The sequence below is a fragment of the Haliotis cracherodii genome, unplaced genomic scaffold, assembly GCF_022045235.1.
Source record: "Haliotis cracherodii isolate W230 unplaced genomic scaffold, xgHalCrac1.p SCAF_24, whole genome shotgun sequence".
Lineage (NCBI taxonomy): Eukaryota > Metazoa > Mollusca > Gastropoda > Lepetellida > Haliotidae > Haliotis > Haliotis cracherodii.
Window position 1 is genome coordinate 7507767 of NW_027266280.1, and position 17449 is coordinate 7525215.

The 17449-nt window shown below is 42.8% G+C and overlaps 2 protein-coding genes across 2 annotated transcripts; one reads left to right on the forward strand and one right to left on the reverse strand.

The window, feature by feature from the left end:
* Positions 1-869: 869 nt before the first annotated feature.
* Positions 870-7518, reverse strand: LOC139472337 (3 beta-hydroxysteroid dehydrogenase/Delta 5-->4-isomerase type 2-like). Its single transcript, XM_071254799.1, has 5 exons — positions 7438-7518; positions 5626-5768; positions 3992-4153; positions 2388-2603; positions 870-1746 (listed from the first exon to the last, which is right to left on the reverse strand). Exons 2-5 carry the CDS (start codon positions 5762-5764, stop codon positions 1181-1183), a joined length of 1083 nt encoding a protein of 360 aa, XP_071110900.1. The 5' UTR covers positions 5765-5768; positions 7438-7518; the 3' UTR covers positions 870-1180.
* A 3134-nt stretch (positions 7519-10652) lies between these two features.
* On the forward strand, positions 10653-16168 carry LOC139472197 (uncharacterized). The gene is made up of 5 exons (XM_071254573.1): positions 10653-10804; positions 11963-12122; positions 12471-14832; positions 14965-15111; positions 16077-16168. The coding sequence occupies exons 1-5, from the start codon at positions 10653-10655 to the stop codon at positions 16166-16168; spliced, it is 2913 nt and encodes a 970-aa protein (XP_071110674.1).
* The last annotated feature ends 1281 nt before the right edge of the window (positions 16169-17449 follow it).

Below are 17449 nucleotides of genomic sequence, written 5' to 3' on the forward strand. Positions count from 1 at the left end.
AAATAATTAGCAAAACAATCTGTTTGGTCGTCGTGTTATTTTTGTTGACTAACATGATGATTTAGTGATGTTTATCTACGTTACATGTATATTATGCTCTGCTGTCAGCATCCCTGCTTGTTCTTGTGGTCAAGGTGAAGGTGAAGGTCTTAGAACTGCTACCATTGTGTGGCCAATGTTCAAATGAGTATTCCTGCTTTGTCTTGAGGTCAAGGTGAAGGTGAAGATGTTAGAACTGCTGTCACTGGTGGGCTATGTTCAAATGAGTATCCCTGCTTGTTCTTGAGGTCAAGGTCAAGGTGAAGGTCTTAGAACTGTCGGCATTGGTGGCCAATGTTCAAATGAGTATCCCTGCATGTTCTTGAGGTCAAGGGCAAGTTGAATGTCAATTAGGGTCTTAGAACTGTTGGCATTGGTGGCCAATGTTCAAATGAGTATCCCTGCTTGTTCTTGAGGTGAAGGTTTTAGAACTGTTGGCATTGGTGGCCAATGTTCAAATGAGTATCCCTGTTTGTTCTTGAGGTCAAGGTCAAGGTCTTCTCAAAACATGTCTGTCAACATTTTGCAGAGCTCCAGATATTCAGCCATTTAGTATTTACTCATATTATCATTCACATTCTTTGGGCATTCAATATATTTTTACTCCCTTGGGTACAGTCCAATGAGTTGGCATAATTAATAATAAATCTACTTTAATTGATGTGTCAGGTAACTTATAATTTGTATCTGTTCATGTGCTGCCCCAAATGTGTAACTTGTAAGCTCAACAGGGACATACATGTCTAAGTAACAGTCAGTGAGACAAAGTGCTTTTGTGCATTATTAACCGCAGTTGATTTCATGTATAAATGTCGTCAATCATTAAGTAAATATCTGTAAAATAATACAGGATAAAAAAAGTAAAAGAGGCTACATATGGTAATCATGCCCAGTGTTGGTAAACTATTTAAGTTTTTAAACATTTTTTTATTATTTTAATTATTTTTCATGCATATTTGTAAGTATTTGTAAGTCTAAACAAATTAGCAAATGGTGACTTATTAAGATATGTTTAGACTTTATCATCCAAAGAGGATTCATCATTCATTATCTGACTTTGACTGTTCAGATGAGCATCCTGCTTGTTCTTGAGGTCAAGTGAAGGTCAAGGTCTTCTGTTTCCAGTATTAAGTTCTCCACGTCATGTCAATGTGAGTTTGGAATAGTAGTCGTTGGCCTGGACTATCGACTCCTCCAGTGTGAACAAAGGGGAGTAGTCCAGTTTAAGTCTTGCTTTCTTGCTCTTGAAGGTCAAGGTCATGTTGGCGTACCAAAGCGAAAGAGCCGAGAAGCCAAGATCAACCTTAGTTAGGGGTGATATAAGCCACAACAGCCCCTGTGTAAACAAAAGTGCAGAGTACACAAGTGAGAAGGGTACTCGGTATGTGGAGAGACGGAATCCTCTGCCCACGAGGAAGGGGAGGACCTGATCCGGCAAGCTGCATGGTGGGCAGTCATCGGTGATGAAGTAGGCTTGTCCCGAGATGTCCCCCTCCCCTGTCACTGATTTGAGAGTCCGGTCAGCACAGACGAATGCCCAGGCCACATTGCCGACGTAGGTGTGCTGATAGAGGGCTGATCCGTTGCCAATCTGAACCAACACTCCGCCATTACGGTTTGCCATCCGTAGCACTGAAGGGATGTAGTGGGCGTCCAGCTCTCCATAGAATACAGTGGGTCGTAGAGACACCACCTGGAATCTCCCACCTGCAGAAACATTCACAAAAACTTCATCTTTATTAAGCCTTTGACAGTGTGGAAAATAGTTAAAATATGCTCGGATATATTTTAGAATTAATGAAGTATATTTTTCCACAAGGATGACATCAATTAAATTTAGTAAATGGAACCACAGAAAGTTAAGATGTGTGAGGGACTGGTCATTTATTCAAGGGGTGTGATGGGGATGGGGATGTGTGTACTGAAATAACCCTCCCCTTATGCATATTTTTGGAAAACCCTCCACATTTTGATGACCCTCCCTAAAGAGGGCGGCCGGGTAGCCTTGTGGTTAAACCATTTGCTAGTCACGCAAAAGACCCAGGTTTGATTCCCATCTTGGGTACAATGTGTGAAGCCCATCTCTGACCCTCGCTGTGATATTTCTGAAATATTGCTAAAAGAGGCATAAAACCATACTAACTCACTCACTCACTATTATATAAAAATGTCCATATATTATGACCCTCCCCAAATATGTGTATTATTTTTTATGACCCTCCCCTAGAGACTGTCATATATCTTGGTGCCCTCTCCTGATTCTCTCTGACTCAACATCCCCTATAATAAATGACCGGACCCAAACTGGGAAGAAGAGACGAAGAAGACACAAATCTCCGCTACAATACCTGACTGCAAGGGTTGGCCATTGGAGGCAAGAACTGCTTCCTCGGCCCTGAGTTTGGTGCCACCGTAGCCCTCGTACAGCAGTCTCCCTGGGGGTCTAGTTGTGTCCTCTGTGCCGTCCACAATGTTGCTGAAGCCGCATACAACATCGACGGTGCTGCAGTACACCATGCGCTCAACCCCTGCACTAAGACAGGCCTCCAGTATGTTCGTGGTGCCTGTGTGCATGAGATTGTTTTATCACTGAAGCACACAGCATTACACATGTCACCAATATATATCAGCAATATTTTGTTTGTTTGTTTGTTTGTTGTTTAACGCCGCACTCAGCAATATTCCAGCTATATGACGGCGGTCTGTAAATAAGTCTGGACCAGACAATCCAGTGATTGATATCATGAGCATCGATCTATGCAACTGTGATATGATGACACGCATCAACCAAGTCAGCGAGCCTGACCCTCCGATCCCGTTAGTCGCCCCTTACAACAAGCATGGGTTACTGCAGAGCTATTCTAACCCAAATCTTCACAGGTATATATTAGCAATAGGCTCAGTTGGCTTTTACTGATACAGATTTCATTGGAGTTATTTATTAAAGGAAGTATTTTGGTAATGACGGTATTGTACATCAACACACCATTTTCACCTCCCTTCCCATCATCCCGACCCACCTCATATCACCACACCATCCCATCTCTCCTTTCCATTACCTCACTAATCCACTTCACCACCACCTCAAACAACCCCATATTCCATACCTTGCCACTCATTCCCAACCCACTTCACCACACCACCCATCTTCCTTTCCTACACAACCCAATCTTCCCTTTCCACCCTTGACCTTCCATCCTCCTTGATCCACTTCAATGCCCCACCCCACCCCATCTTCCTCAACCCATTTCACCACTGCCCCACACCATCCCGTCTTCCCTGACCCACTTCATCAACACCCCACCCCATCTTCCCTGACCCACTTCACCACCACCCCAACCCACCCCATCTTCCCTGACCCACTTCATCAACACCCCATGCGACCCCATCTTCCCTGACCCACTTCACCACCACCCCACCCCACCCCATCTTCCTCAACCCACTTGATCAACACCCCACGCCACCCCATCTTCCCTGACCCACTTCACCACCACCCCACCCCACCCCATCTTCCTCAACCCATTTCACCACCACCCCACGCAACCCATTCTTCCTCAACCCACTTCACCACCGCCCCACACCATCCCATCTTCCCTGACCCACTTCACCACCACCCCACCCCACCCCATCTTCCCTGACCCACTTCACCATCACCACACACCACCCCATCTTCCTCAACCCATTTCACCACCACCACACCCCACCCCATCTTCCTCAACCCATTTCACCACCGCCCCACACCATCCCATCTTCCCTGACCCACTTCATCAACACCCCACCCCATCTTCCCTGACCCACTTCATCAACATGCCACCCAATCCTCCTCCACCATCTTCACCACTGCCCCACACACCATCCTTCTTAACCCACTTCACTCCCTACCTGTCATTCAAACATTACATGTTTCAGACCCCACCCCAATCTCGTACACCTCCATCACCCCAGGACCCACCTTTCACATTAACCCTCTCCATCTTGGCCAAGTCAGGGAAGTTGCTGACACTGATGATGGAGGCAAGATGGAACACCGTCTTCACGCCTTGGAACGGTGATGTGTCGGTTAACTCCCCGATGTCTGCAGTGATGCTTGTGACCGGCACTCTGTCCTTATACTCTGATACAAACACACCATTGCCATGACAACATCACAACATCTGGGCAAGTACATAGCCAAACTAATAAATTTAGAACAGGAGATAACTATGCTAAAAACACTACATTCATATGAGAGTTACATATTTTTGTGCTGCTCTGTAGTTCTCAATATCACAGGTTCGTCAAACAAGCTGGTAGCTTATCACACCTACATCAGACAAAACAGTGTTTGATAGTATGAGCTAGGGTGGAGCCGAATCCAAATGTACAACCTGACTCCCGACTCCTACTAAATGACCGGCTGTATCCCAGCCTTTACAACTACATTCATCGACTACATAATTCGCATTCAGATCATAAATAAATATCATATTTTCCAAGAAAATACAGCTGGTTGAGGGTGATGTAACCACTCTACCACTAGACCACGGAGGCAGTCTGCTCTTTAGAGGCTGCAGTAAAACCATGGTAACAGGACTCCACATTGAGGCTGCCAACCCCTTTCAGTATGCCGTATTCGGGGGTCCATTATGTGGGTATTCGGGACTCGGTAGTGTGGGACGCGAGATGCAAATATAATTGCATTTTGAAAAAATTAATGGGGTATGTAAAAGTTTCCTTTATATTATTTCTTAAAATATTTTTTCAGTATTTTAATTTCAAATTGCTCCCTTTTCCCATTGCTTTTGAAATTTGTGTTATGTAGTATAAAGGGCAAACAATGAGACAGAGTGAAAAATTAGATGGTATTTGGGATTCAGGGGAGAAGGGGGTTGGCGCCTTCTTCATTGTAACTCTATACAGGCCGACATATGGCTTGTACAAGAAATAAAGACCGACATTTTGTCCCAGAAATAAAGTTATCATATTTAAAATTACCGTATTCGACGTAATAAGCGCCCCGCTCTAATAAGCGCCCACGGCGATATTTTCTAGTGATCAATCCAAATTAGCACCCCTTCCGATTGATCAGTGTACACAGGACTTATTTATTCGTTTATAATACGTATGTTATATGCATAACATGCATTCATAATTATGGGAAATTAAATTTTGAAAAAATATATCTGTCATATATGCTGTCAGCATAAACCACAAAATTTACGATCTTCCAACTCTGTTGTTTTTCACCAAAATAATATTCTTATAAGAGCCCACTAACTTTGAGAGCGCCCTGGGCGCTTATTATGTCGAATACGGTAATATATCTACAACATAAAAATATATAAAATACAAATGGAGCCCAGAACAATCCTTAATTTCCTGGAGCTGAGGCAATCTAGACTTGCCAAATCATTCTAGACTTGAGTTGGGCTCCTTTTGTAAGGTTTTTCTCTTGGGTCTGGGAGAAAGAGTACAAGAAACATTGCTTATGTTAGCTGAGAGTTGATGGTCAGAACACACCCCAGTACTGGTACACAAAAGCTGCATTTATTCAAGGGCAAACCAACATGCGAAGTATTGATGATGTAGTTACCAGTAAATGCCTACCAAGTTTTTTGGTGAATGGTGCCATGTCTAAGACTCGGATCTCTGTTACGTGCAGAGCATGGGTGTGGAGGAGTTTGATGAGGTGTTGCCCCAGGCAACCAGAGCCCCCTGTCACCAACACTGGATAGGCGTCGGTCATCTCACTACAAACAGCCACGTAAATCACAGTCAAGAAATATATTCCAAACTCCTGTGTGGGTGCTGATGGAAGCCTGGTAATTTCTTAAATTTTAAACACTGACTATAAATCATGAGGGGGCACAATTTGTTGTGCAGAGTTGCGTCCCTGGGGCCAGAAACCTATGATTGTGGGTTCGAATCCCGGTTCGCCCCGATTATGTTTCTAGGTTTGTCAGCACCACACCCGTGCTCGTGGGTTTCACCGAAGTGGTAAACGTCTGAGACCTGCATCACTTCGAGCTTTCCTCCCACATTAAGCTGACACGCCGTGATATAACTGGAATACTGTTAAAAGCGGTGTTAAACCTGACTTACTCACTCACTCACTCCTCTGTTAGAACAAACAAGTTCATATTTGTTATCTCACTTTGCCATGGTGGAAAGGAGATGAACCTAGTCCGCTTCCAATTTAGACTCCTCACTGATGCCATCCATTTTGGCATTTATTGTGTGCATAAAGCATGTTTATTTTCCTGACTTTGTCCAGAGTACCTGTGCATTCTACATTATGATTTGCTTCCTGCAACAAACATTGTTGAAAGGTACTTTTAAAACAAAAACATTCTAAGCCTTCCCTACAGGCACAGAAAACATCTCTTAGTATCTATACATTGTAGCACTTAGAATGAAGCCTGCAATCTCATTAAAATCAGATCTTAGTTTTTGCTACCGCTAAACAAAGATCTGAGGACATCCCATTATGGGTCACGTCAGACCGACCTTGCGCAAACTTTGACTGACCAATGGAATGACCAATCAGAAGGCAGCTTTCTTGTGTTTCACTGCACTAATTTCAAATTGGCGACTACGCTTCGAAACATATTTTGACAAATTTGAAACAAAAGAACATTCTGGGATGGCTAATAGATGGTCTAGATTGTATGGATTCAGTCGTTAAACCTGTAACTATCGTTCGGAGTTTTCGAGGTTGCATGATTAGACATCACATTCCGACTGTCACTTTCACAATCTGGTAAGCGACCTCTGATTGGTCGGATGAAAGGTCGTTCTGACGTGACCCCTAATGGGATGTCCTCAGATCTTTGTTCAGCGGTAGCGAGAACTGAGCTCTGATTATATTGAGATTGGTTTCAATATATCATACACTCCGAAACATATTCCTCATAATAAAGAAGTTGACATCCATAAATTCTCTCTTGATTTGTATCACTTCTAAATACCATTTAAAGAATTAACCTGATTATGTGTATCTTTTGGGCAAACGACTCGTTATTGGTCAGTAAAGAAAAATATATGCCCCTATAATAGGGAATACATATATTTTTGTTTACTGGCAAATAACGAGTTACATTGATTTTGGGCCATTGACCTCATTACTGACTAACTTGTCTGTCTTTCAACTAAAAAAACTATGACACTACTTGTAAAAAGTTTCTCAAGGTAAATGTATCCATGTTTAGTGTAAACAGCCGATGAAAGGGACGGGGGATAATTCACACGTCGTTAACCCTTAGACTGCTTAACTCATTTAGAGAGAGTTGAGAAGTAACACAACAGTAAATATTCGATGTTTCATAACATATATTGTACACAAAAACGTTCACAAACGGGTGGTGCCAGCGGGCACACTTTACAAACGTTAGTGGCAGTGTTACTATTTAATGTCGTTACCTGTGTGGCCAGCGTCTCGCCCCGTCGTCACACACCCGTGGTCCGTCATGAGATTCAAGATAGAACTTTGTACCTACAAGTAGGGGGTGCGCTCAAATGACAACTGTATCTCAGGAGTTACCTCCCCTTTACAAACCTAAAAACGATATGTTTGAAGTGACGTAAAATCTCAGGAAACGCAGTCAACATTGAGTTCTTGGTACCACGACCATGTTATGCTTCCGTGTTTCTCACCAAGTCTTCACAAATACTTTATACAATAAAATCGTGTTTTATTTAGACCTCTGATCCGAAGAATTCACCCCTGCTAATTTATTGTTCAAACAACGATGTTCATGCCCGAGTATCGACTGGAGAGTATAATTCTTAATATGGTTTTGAAACGTTTGGCCAAACCAGAAACAGACTCCACTAAATCAGACAATTTGCAAACAAGGGAATTAAAACCTTACATATAAGTAACATTCTCAGGCAAAATATTTCAAATTTCAAGAACCACCTACAATTACATTTTCCTACGAACACATTTTCATCCAGGTTGTTCAATACTAGAAACGTGTTGCGGAACGTGGACTTGGCAGTTCATGAGTGTAAATTCCACTGCTTGTGGCTGCCAAAACTCATCATACTGCTACCAACCTGTAGGTCATATAATCACAGGTGACTTCTCCGTTCTTGACAATGACAACCTTCGTCAGTTACCGTATTTCCTCTATTCTAATAGACGCCGGCCTCTAATAGAAGCCGGGTCAATTGTTCAGTGCAAAAAATAGAAGCCGGGCCTCTAATAGACGCCGGGTCGATCAAGAATGTCTACGAAAGTTTTTGACAAACAAAAAACTTTTCCACGATTTCCCGAACGTCTGCGAACTGCATGGATATCTGGAAATCAAATGAGATTCAACTACGGACTTCGAGAATTGATTGAGATATATCTACGGATATCTACGAACACAAAATATTTCCATTTCGTGACGATTCGGGACATTCCTGGTCATAGTGGAAGTGACAAATAAAATAATGCCACACATAAAGCTGAGGAAACAATCTGCCAAAACCATGCAACAGTACTATCATCCTTTGACTTGACTCTAAAATCTGAACACTTTTACGCGAACACCTGGTATCATCACTGTATGATAATGATTCATAAACACATGCTCATGATATAGTAATATCGACTCTGCTTTATGTTAACTGACTCCGAGCCGACCAGTCCTTGTTTAATTCGCTTAAAGTCGAACGCCAGACAGGGTAGCAATAAGTATAATCTGTTTGACGCGGCCGGGAATCGAACCACCGCAATCTCCGCACTCCGAGCAGACGCTCTAACCACTAGACCACGGAGGGGGTCCGATGCTGACCGTAATTGGCCATACGAAAACCATGACATATGCAAGTGTCCTATTATCGCGGAATCCCCACTGAACTTATCATTAATCCCACGAAATATTAAGTTCACCACTGATCACGTGACCCGCCGCACTAGGTTTATCATGTACGCAGCTAATTCCCCACGACCGGATGCAGATGAATTTGTGCGTGCGTGCGTGCGTGCGTGCGTTGGGTTTAACGCCGCTTTTTAATATTATTCTAGTTATATCACGTCAGCTTAAGTGTCAGCTTAATGTGGGAGGAAAGCCCCAAGTGATGCAGGTCTCAGACGTTTATCACTTCGGTGAAACCCACGAGCACGGGTATGGTGCTGACAAACCCCGAAACATAATAGGGGCGAATCGGGATTCGAAACCACAATCACAGGTTTCTGGCAAGCTCAAGGGACGCAACTCTGCACAGCGAATCGCGGTGCCTTAGACGACTGGGCCACCCGTACCCCCTATTAAGAAAGAACCCCGAATATGTCAGTTGCGTATAATCACACAAGACAATGCACGTGACTTTTAAAAAGTATAATCAATAGAATAAAATTTTAAAAAAATCTCTTTCGTATTTAATCTCCCATTCATATGTACCTTGTCACGTACGCTTATAGCACAGATAGATCCATGAAGATCTGGGTTAGAATAGGTCTTCAGCAAACCATGCTTGCCGTAAAAGGCGACTATGCTTGTCGTAAGAGGCGACTAATGGGATCGGGTGGTCAGGTTCGCTGACTTGGTTGATGCACGTCATCGTATCCCAACTGCGTAGATCAATGCTCATGATGTCAGTCACTGTCTTGTCTGGTCCAGACTCGATTATTTACAGACAGCCGTCATGTAGCTGGAATATTGCTGAGCGCGGCGTTAAACAACAAACAAACATAGCACAGATATGACACGCGTTTTGTGAAATTCCTTGCCATGCCATACTGAGGGACAGGTTTTGATCCAGTCCACAGAACAACGTCCTCTCTTTGTACAGCCGCAGGGGGAGCAGGGCCCCATAAAGACACCGCATTGTAATACGTGTATAGTAATGATCAACAGCTCCTCTTGACATACACAACAAAACAGTTGTATATAAATTTAAACGCAAATGGTCTCTAACGATTCGGATTTCAATGCACATGCAGAACAATGCACCAATAAATGATTTTCGATTCTACTCTCAGCTATTTCTGAAATATGAAACCTATTTAATTGCATAGCCAAGTTACTCGTCCTGCATCAGGAAGCTTCGAGCATCATCGACACAATGGAGACATTTTGAAAAAAGAGCATCGCAAATTTACGGCAACCTGCTATGACAACACATACCGTATTTCCCCTTTTGGACGATCGATATGAGTGTTAAGAAAACGGAGTTACGTCCCTTAGCGCGTAGTCTGCTCGGCTTGCTTTCTCGTGAATGCCTTTAAAACAAGGTCAAAATGTACTGCATTAACTTGCAAATAGAATTATGTAGGTTGTTGACAATAAGTAGAATCATTTTTCGTTTTAATTTAAGCTGCTACTGAATAGCAATTTATGTTTTTCCGTAACTTTCAAGAATTACTTCCCCTTAGTGTCACCTGCGGTCCAACACAGTTGGAAACATGAAGAAACTCGGTTGAAGGTAAACACATGTATGACGTGCTATGAGACGCATGAAGCAAAACACAAACACACTTTCATGTATCCAAGTGATGGTGTAGCAGGAATAAACTCTTGAAACGAATGACTTTAATTCTTTATGTTCTCTCACGAACATAAAGTTTCCAACTGTGTGTAATGCAGTGATCGAAAACTGAACACTATTTACGAAACACGTGTTTTGGAAGATTGTAGTTCGCCATGTCAGACGACGATTCTGTGAACACAAACAGGGATGAATTGAAGCATGTCCGTCGTGGACATGCAGCCCATGTTACTGCTTTGTGTAATAGAGCTTCAAGTGAAATGACAGCCGGTCGTTCCAAACGAAAACTCGGGCAAACACTTGAACAGTTAGAAGCGGCAATAAAATCGTTCACTATTGCACACAAACGTTATATTGACTCGCTTGACACTGAACAAACTCGGTATGAAGAAGAGTGGTTTAATAACAGATTTGATGTGGCAAATGATGTTATTCACCAGATAGCAGTGTATTTAACTCAAACCAGTGTTAAAAGTGTATCAGTTGCTTCCACATTCAACACACAAGTTACTGAAAACAGTGCAGCAATGAAAAGTGAGCAAGTAAAGTTAAAAGTTGTTCATGCTGAGGAAAATGCAAAACTAGTTTCCCAAATTGCTGACTTAAAAGCGGAAAAGGCGAGACAAGAGGCAAGACATCTTAAAGAAGTGGCCGATCTTGAACATCGTATGTACCAAACTATGCTGAACCACAATGAAAATCAAGCTGATCTGCTTGCAACTAAACACGACAGTAAAGCGTACATACAGCAGTGGCTGGATCATACTGATTTAAAACACACAAGTCATTTTAATCCTCATGCAAAGCCATTCTACCAAGAACCCATGACACAACAACTACCACAGTCAAGACTTGAACAAGTGCACATGAAACAGCAGTCTATTGATTTGTGGATAGACGAATTAATCATCGGACAAGAAACCACACCAGTGTTCCTGGATGCACATGAGAATTTGTCACATACACTGATAAAACTTGAAAGTGAACGTGATCTACCAAAGATCGACTTGCCAGTGTTTAATGGTGAAGCTCTTACCTGGCCACGATTTGTTGAGCAATTTTATGTGCAGATACACTGCAGACCTGCCATTACAGACACCAGACGCATGGACATACTTCAATCGCATGTTGATGGTGAAGCCAAACGACTTATTCAAGGACTTGGTTACAGTGGAAGAAACTATGCTTTGGCACTCAAGGAGCTAAAATCTTCATTCGGTCATAGAATAAAAGTATGCAGAGCTTTCATTGATAGCGTGGCCTCAGGAGCACAAATCCCTAGTCATGATCCATCTGCATTGCGTAGACTCTATGTTGCTGTTCGTGACTGTATTGCGACATTGCAGCAACTGAATTACCTGTCTGACCTTAACAGCTCTGACATTGTGTTGAAAGTTACAAGGCGCCTTCCCATCGACAAAGTAACCCGGTGGAATGAGTTTGTTAGAAACATTGTTTCTTTCAGAGACCCGAACCTCACTGATCTGCAGAACTGGTTGAGAGATCGTGTTGAAGCAGACTTCAACCCATATGCCATCCCGATTTTGAGTGAGCCATCACATGAAGACACAAACAAACGTCGCAAGAATGACACACGGTACACCAAGCCTCAAGAGAAGCGGATTGTCAGAAAGCAATCAACAAAACCACCAACAATCATTGACAATGTAGATACAACACCAAAACAGGCAAAAGCGCCATGTGCATTGTGTGGTGAGTCTCATTACCTGTACAGGTGTTCTATTTTCGCAAACCAGACTGCATCTGAGAGAAGGGACATAATTGTCGATCACAGTTTGTGCTTCAACTGTCTTAAACCATCACATCGAGCAAACAAATGTTTCTCTACTGTGACTTGCCAAGAGAAACATTGTGGTAAAAAACATCACACACTACTGCACAATGTTTTTTCTGAGCCACTGGTGGTTTATAATAAGAAACTGCAGTCATCCAGAGCAAAAGTGTATTTGCAGATTGTTCCTGTTCATGCTTTTGGTCCAAATGGCAGAATAATCAAGACTTTTGCCTTGTTGGACTCAGGAAGTGATGTCACCCTTATTCATAGGGATCTGGTAAAAGATTTAGGTCTCCATGGAGAGAGAAGAAAGCTCAAGGTTAAAACATACAACAGTGTTTCAACTGAAAACTCCCTTAAGGTATCACTTGACATTGAATCAGCTAGTGATCTTGATGCACAGAGAATCCATTTGAAAGAAGCTTGGGCAGTTGATACTAATGCCTTTGATTGCCTTCCTCAGCGCATCAGTGATGAATGGGAACACCTCAAAGACTTGCAATTGCCTGATATTGAACCCACCCAGGTCAACATGTTGATTGGTGTTGATGTCCCTGAAGCACACCTTCAACTTGACATGATACAAGGACTTGAAAATCAACCCGTTGCAGTCAAAACCCTGCTGGGGTGGACAGTCATGGGAATAGCCCACAGTGATGATGAACTGTATCATGAAACTCAAGCTAGAATTAACCTCACAATTACTCGTGATCAACATTTGAGTGATCAGCTTGAAGACTTCTGGAAAACAGAATCTTTTGGCATTTCACACAACAAGACAAAGCCCTATTCAACTGAAGATGAAAAGGCACAATACATCCTTGAAAAAACGACTCAACTAATTGAAGGACACTATCAAATTGGCATGCTGTGGCGTGATAAATCACCATTGCCAAACAACTTGAAAGCAGCTCAAAGAAGACTAAAAATCTTAACCAAGCGCATTGTGAGAGACTCTGAATTTGGTGTTCTTTATAGCAAAACTCTCAACGACTATGTGTCAAAGGATCAAGCAGAGAAACTCTTGGCTCAAGAAATTGACAACTCGTCTTGTCGGACCTGGTACTTACCTCATCACGGTGTGATGAATCCTAATAAGCCAGGGAAGGTGAGAGTTGTGTTCGACGCTGCGGCTTCATACTTGGGCACATCTCTGAATGACAAATTAATGACTGGTCCTGATCTCGTCAACAGTTTGTTTGGCATTCTCCAGCGATTCAGACTTTTTGAAGTTGCGATAGCTGCTGATATAGAAGGTATGTACCATCAAGTGGGGGTCCCTAAAGAGGACTCTGAAGCACTCAGATTTCTATGGAAATCAGATCTCAAGACTCCTGGTCCTCCGGATGTGTACAGGATGAAAGTACATGTGTTTGGAGCAGCTGACTCATCCTCTTGTGCAAACTACGCTGTGAAGCGCACAGCTAAGGACAATGCTGACCTATTTGAGCAATCAGTGATTGATACAGCCCTCAATGATTTCTATGTTGATGATCTTTTGAAATCAGTTGAGACTGAAACTACTGCAGTGCAGCTGATCCAAGACATTACATACCTCATGAAAATGGGTGGATTTCACCTCCACAAGTGGATTTCGAATTCAGAAGTTGTGATGAAATCAATTCCTGAAAGTGAAAGAGCTGTTAGCTCAAAGAATCTTGATCTTAATGAAATATCCACTATCAGAGCCCTTGGACTAAAATGGAATATTGTCTCCGACACTTTTGTGTTTGATCCAAGAATTCACAACAGTGCCAGAACAAAGAGAGGTTTGATAAGCATGGTGAGCTCCATCTTTGATCCTTGTGGGTATTTGGCTCCATACACAGTTCGCGCAAAGTGTCTCATACAAGACTTATGGAAGCTAGGTCTTGATTGGGATGATGACTTACCACTAGAAATTCAATCAAGATGGAATGGCTGGCTGGAAGAAATTCAAGACTTGTCATCATTCAACCTGTGCAGGCATCACCAGGGCTTTTCATCAAAATCTAGTCTCATTGAAGTTCATCTGTTCGCGGATGCCTCCGAGAAAAGCTTTGGAGCATGTGCATACATGCGCTACAAATCTTACCCTGACCAGGATGAAGTGACTTGTTCATTCCTGGCTGCAAAGACGCGCGTGTCCCCCCTAAAGCCTGCATTGACAATTCCAAGGCTGGAACTGCAAGGTGCAGTATTAGCGGTTAGACTTTGGCTTTCTCTCAAAGAAGAATTGATGGTCCCTGTCCAGAGAATTCAGTTTTGGACTGACTCAAATACAGTGTTACAATATTTGAACAATTCCAACAAGCGATTCAAGCCTTTCGTCGCTAACAGGATAGCAGAAATCCACGATTCCACAAAACCTCAACAATGGCGTCATGTCCCATCAGATATCAATCCGGCTGATCACTGTACTCGCGGACTTCAAGCAAAACAGCACACAGAAACACATCCATGGCTACGGGGTCCAGAGTTCTTATGGAAAAGTGAAGACACATGGCCAAAACTGTCAAACCCTGTGGATATGCTCAGTGATGATCTTGAAGTGAAGAAGAGTATGTTCAAGACCACTAGAAATGCATCATCTGAAATCAATCTGAATCAAAGACATTTGACTGAACCACAAATCACAAATTTGTTGAATCCAGCTGAATATTCTACATGGCAAAGACTGTGTCGCATTTCAGCTTGGGTTCTCAGAGCAGCCAGAAACTTTCTGTCGAAACTCAGGCATCTTGACCTCAAACCTGTAACAGATGAAAGTCTGACAGTGAGTGAATGTGAGGAAGCGTTGCTCGCCTGGGTTCAAGAAGCACAAAAGGATGCATTTCAAGGTGAGATTTATTGTGCTCAATCCGGAAACGAAATATCTCCAAAATCATCTCTGATAACACTATCACCATTCTATGATGGACGACATCTCAGAGTGGGAGGACGACTTCGAAAAGCTACTATTCCAAGAGAAGCGAAGTATCAACTCCTCCTTCCAGATTATCACCCAGTCACACAGCTACTGATGAATAAAACTCACAAGGAAAATGCTCACTGTGGTACTGAACACATTATAGCTACAGTAAGACAGCGATTCTGGCCTCTTCATGCAAGAAAGTTAGCAAAGCGTGCTGTCAGAAGTTGTCAAGAGTGTAGGAAGCGTTCCGTGAATCCAGTTGCACCCAAGATGGCAGACCTTCCATCATGTCGTGTAAGCCTTACCGATGGAGTATTCTCTCATACTGGAGTGGACTACTTTGGCCCGATTTTGGTAAAGTTCAAGCGAAGCACAATGAAAAGGTGGGGATGTTTGTTTACTTGTCTGTCTGTAAGGGCAGTACATATTGAGGTTGCTGATTCATTGGAAACAGATGATTTTCTTCTCGCCCTCAGAAACTTTATCGGGCGTCGTGGAAACCCTCAACATTTGTATAGCGATAACGGTACAAACTGTCATGGAGCAGACAACGAACTCCGTCAGTGCCTTCACAATCTCAAACAAGCCAAAATCAGTGACTTCCTGTGTGTGCGAGGTATTCAGTGGCACTTTAATCCACCGCTTAGTCCGCACTTTGGTGGTGCATGGGAACGACTGGTGAGATCTGTAAAAACAGCCTTAAATTGTGTTTTGAAAGGAACCCTTGTTCATGAATCTGTGCTTCGCACATCTCTGATTGAAGTCGAAGCAATGCTGAACAGTCGACCTTTGACTTACAACAGTGCAAACCCAAACGACTTCACCGCCTTGACACCGAACCATTTTTTGCTCGGCAGATCTAACCCATTCCAACCAGTTGATGTGTTCCAGGACAAAGAGATGTGCAGCAGAAAAAGATGGCGCCAAGCCCAAGTCCTTGCAGATCATCTGAATCGCCGATGGATGAGAGAGTACTTACCTAACTTGACAGTAAGGCATCGCTGGAGAGTTGGTGGTTGCAGAATATCGGTCGGTGATCTTGTTCTGATAGTTGATGACTCTAAACCCAGAGGTCAGTGGGAAATGGGAAGAATAATTGACATTCTGCTTGGTGATGATAGTGAAGTGAGAACTGTGAGAGTGAAAACTCCCAAGGGTGAATACACAAGACCTGCTGTGAAAGTGTGTGTTCTTGAATAGACAGTGTAGATGTGATCTCCAATCATCTATCATTGACTTACCTGTTTATCAGGTACATAGACTGAAACGTTTAACTCTGTCAGGTGGGGTGGGGTTTTGTTGACAATAAGTAGAATCATTTTTCGTTTTAATTTAAGCTGCTACTGAATAGCAATTTATGTTTTTCCGTAACTTTCAAGAATTACTTCCCCTTAGTGTCACCTGCGGTCCAACACAGTTGGAAACATGAAGAAACTCGGTTGAAGGTAAACACATGTATGACGTGCTATGAGACGCATGAAGCAAAACACAAACACACTTTCATGTATCCAAGTGATGGTGTAGCAGGAATAAACTCTTGAAACGAATGACTTTAATTCTTTATGTTCTCTCACGAACATAGGTAGATACCTCTTTTCAGCCAAATCGCGGACAGATTTTGTGTTTGTTTGTTGTTTAACACCGCACTCATCAATATTCCAGCCATATGAGCGCGGTCTGTAAATAATCGAGTCTGGACCAGACGATCCAATTATTGACATCATGAGCATCGATCTATACAACTGGGATACGATGACATGAATCAGCCAAGTCATTCGTCAGCCTGACCACCCGATCCCGCTAGTCGTCTCTTACGACAAGCATAGTCACCTCTTACGACAAGCATGGGTTGCTGAAGACCTATTCTAATCAGGAATCTTTAAGGGACGAGGACAGATTTAAAAGCGAAACGGACATGGAAGGGTTTTGTGAACAAAATGAATAGTAAGCGACATAAAGCTGTTCAGAAACTATCTGGCGAGATGCAAGACTCGGCACAATTTTTTCGGATATGTACGGAATGTACCCAGATTTGATTGATGGATACATTTTACAATTTGATGTCATGATATATGAGGGGCACGGGTGGTCCAGTCGTCTAAGGCGACGCGATTCGCTGTGCAGAGTTGCGTCCCTTGGGCACGTCAGATTCCTGTGATTGTGGTTTCGAATCCCGGTTCGCCCCAATTATGTTTCTAGGTTTGTCAGCAACATACCCGTGCTCGTGGGTTTCATCGAAGTGGTAAAAGTCTGAGACCTGCATC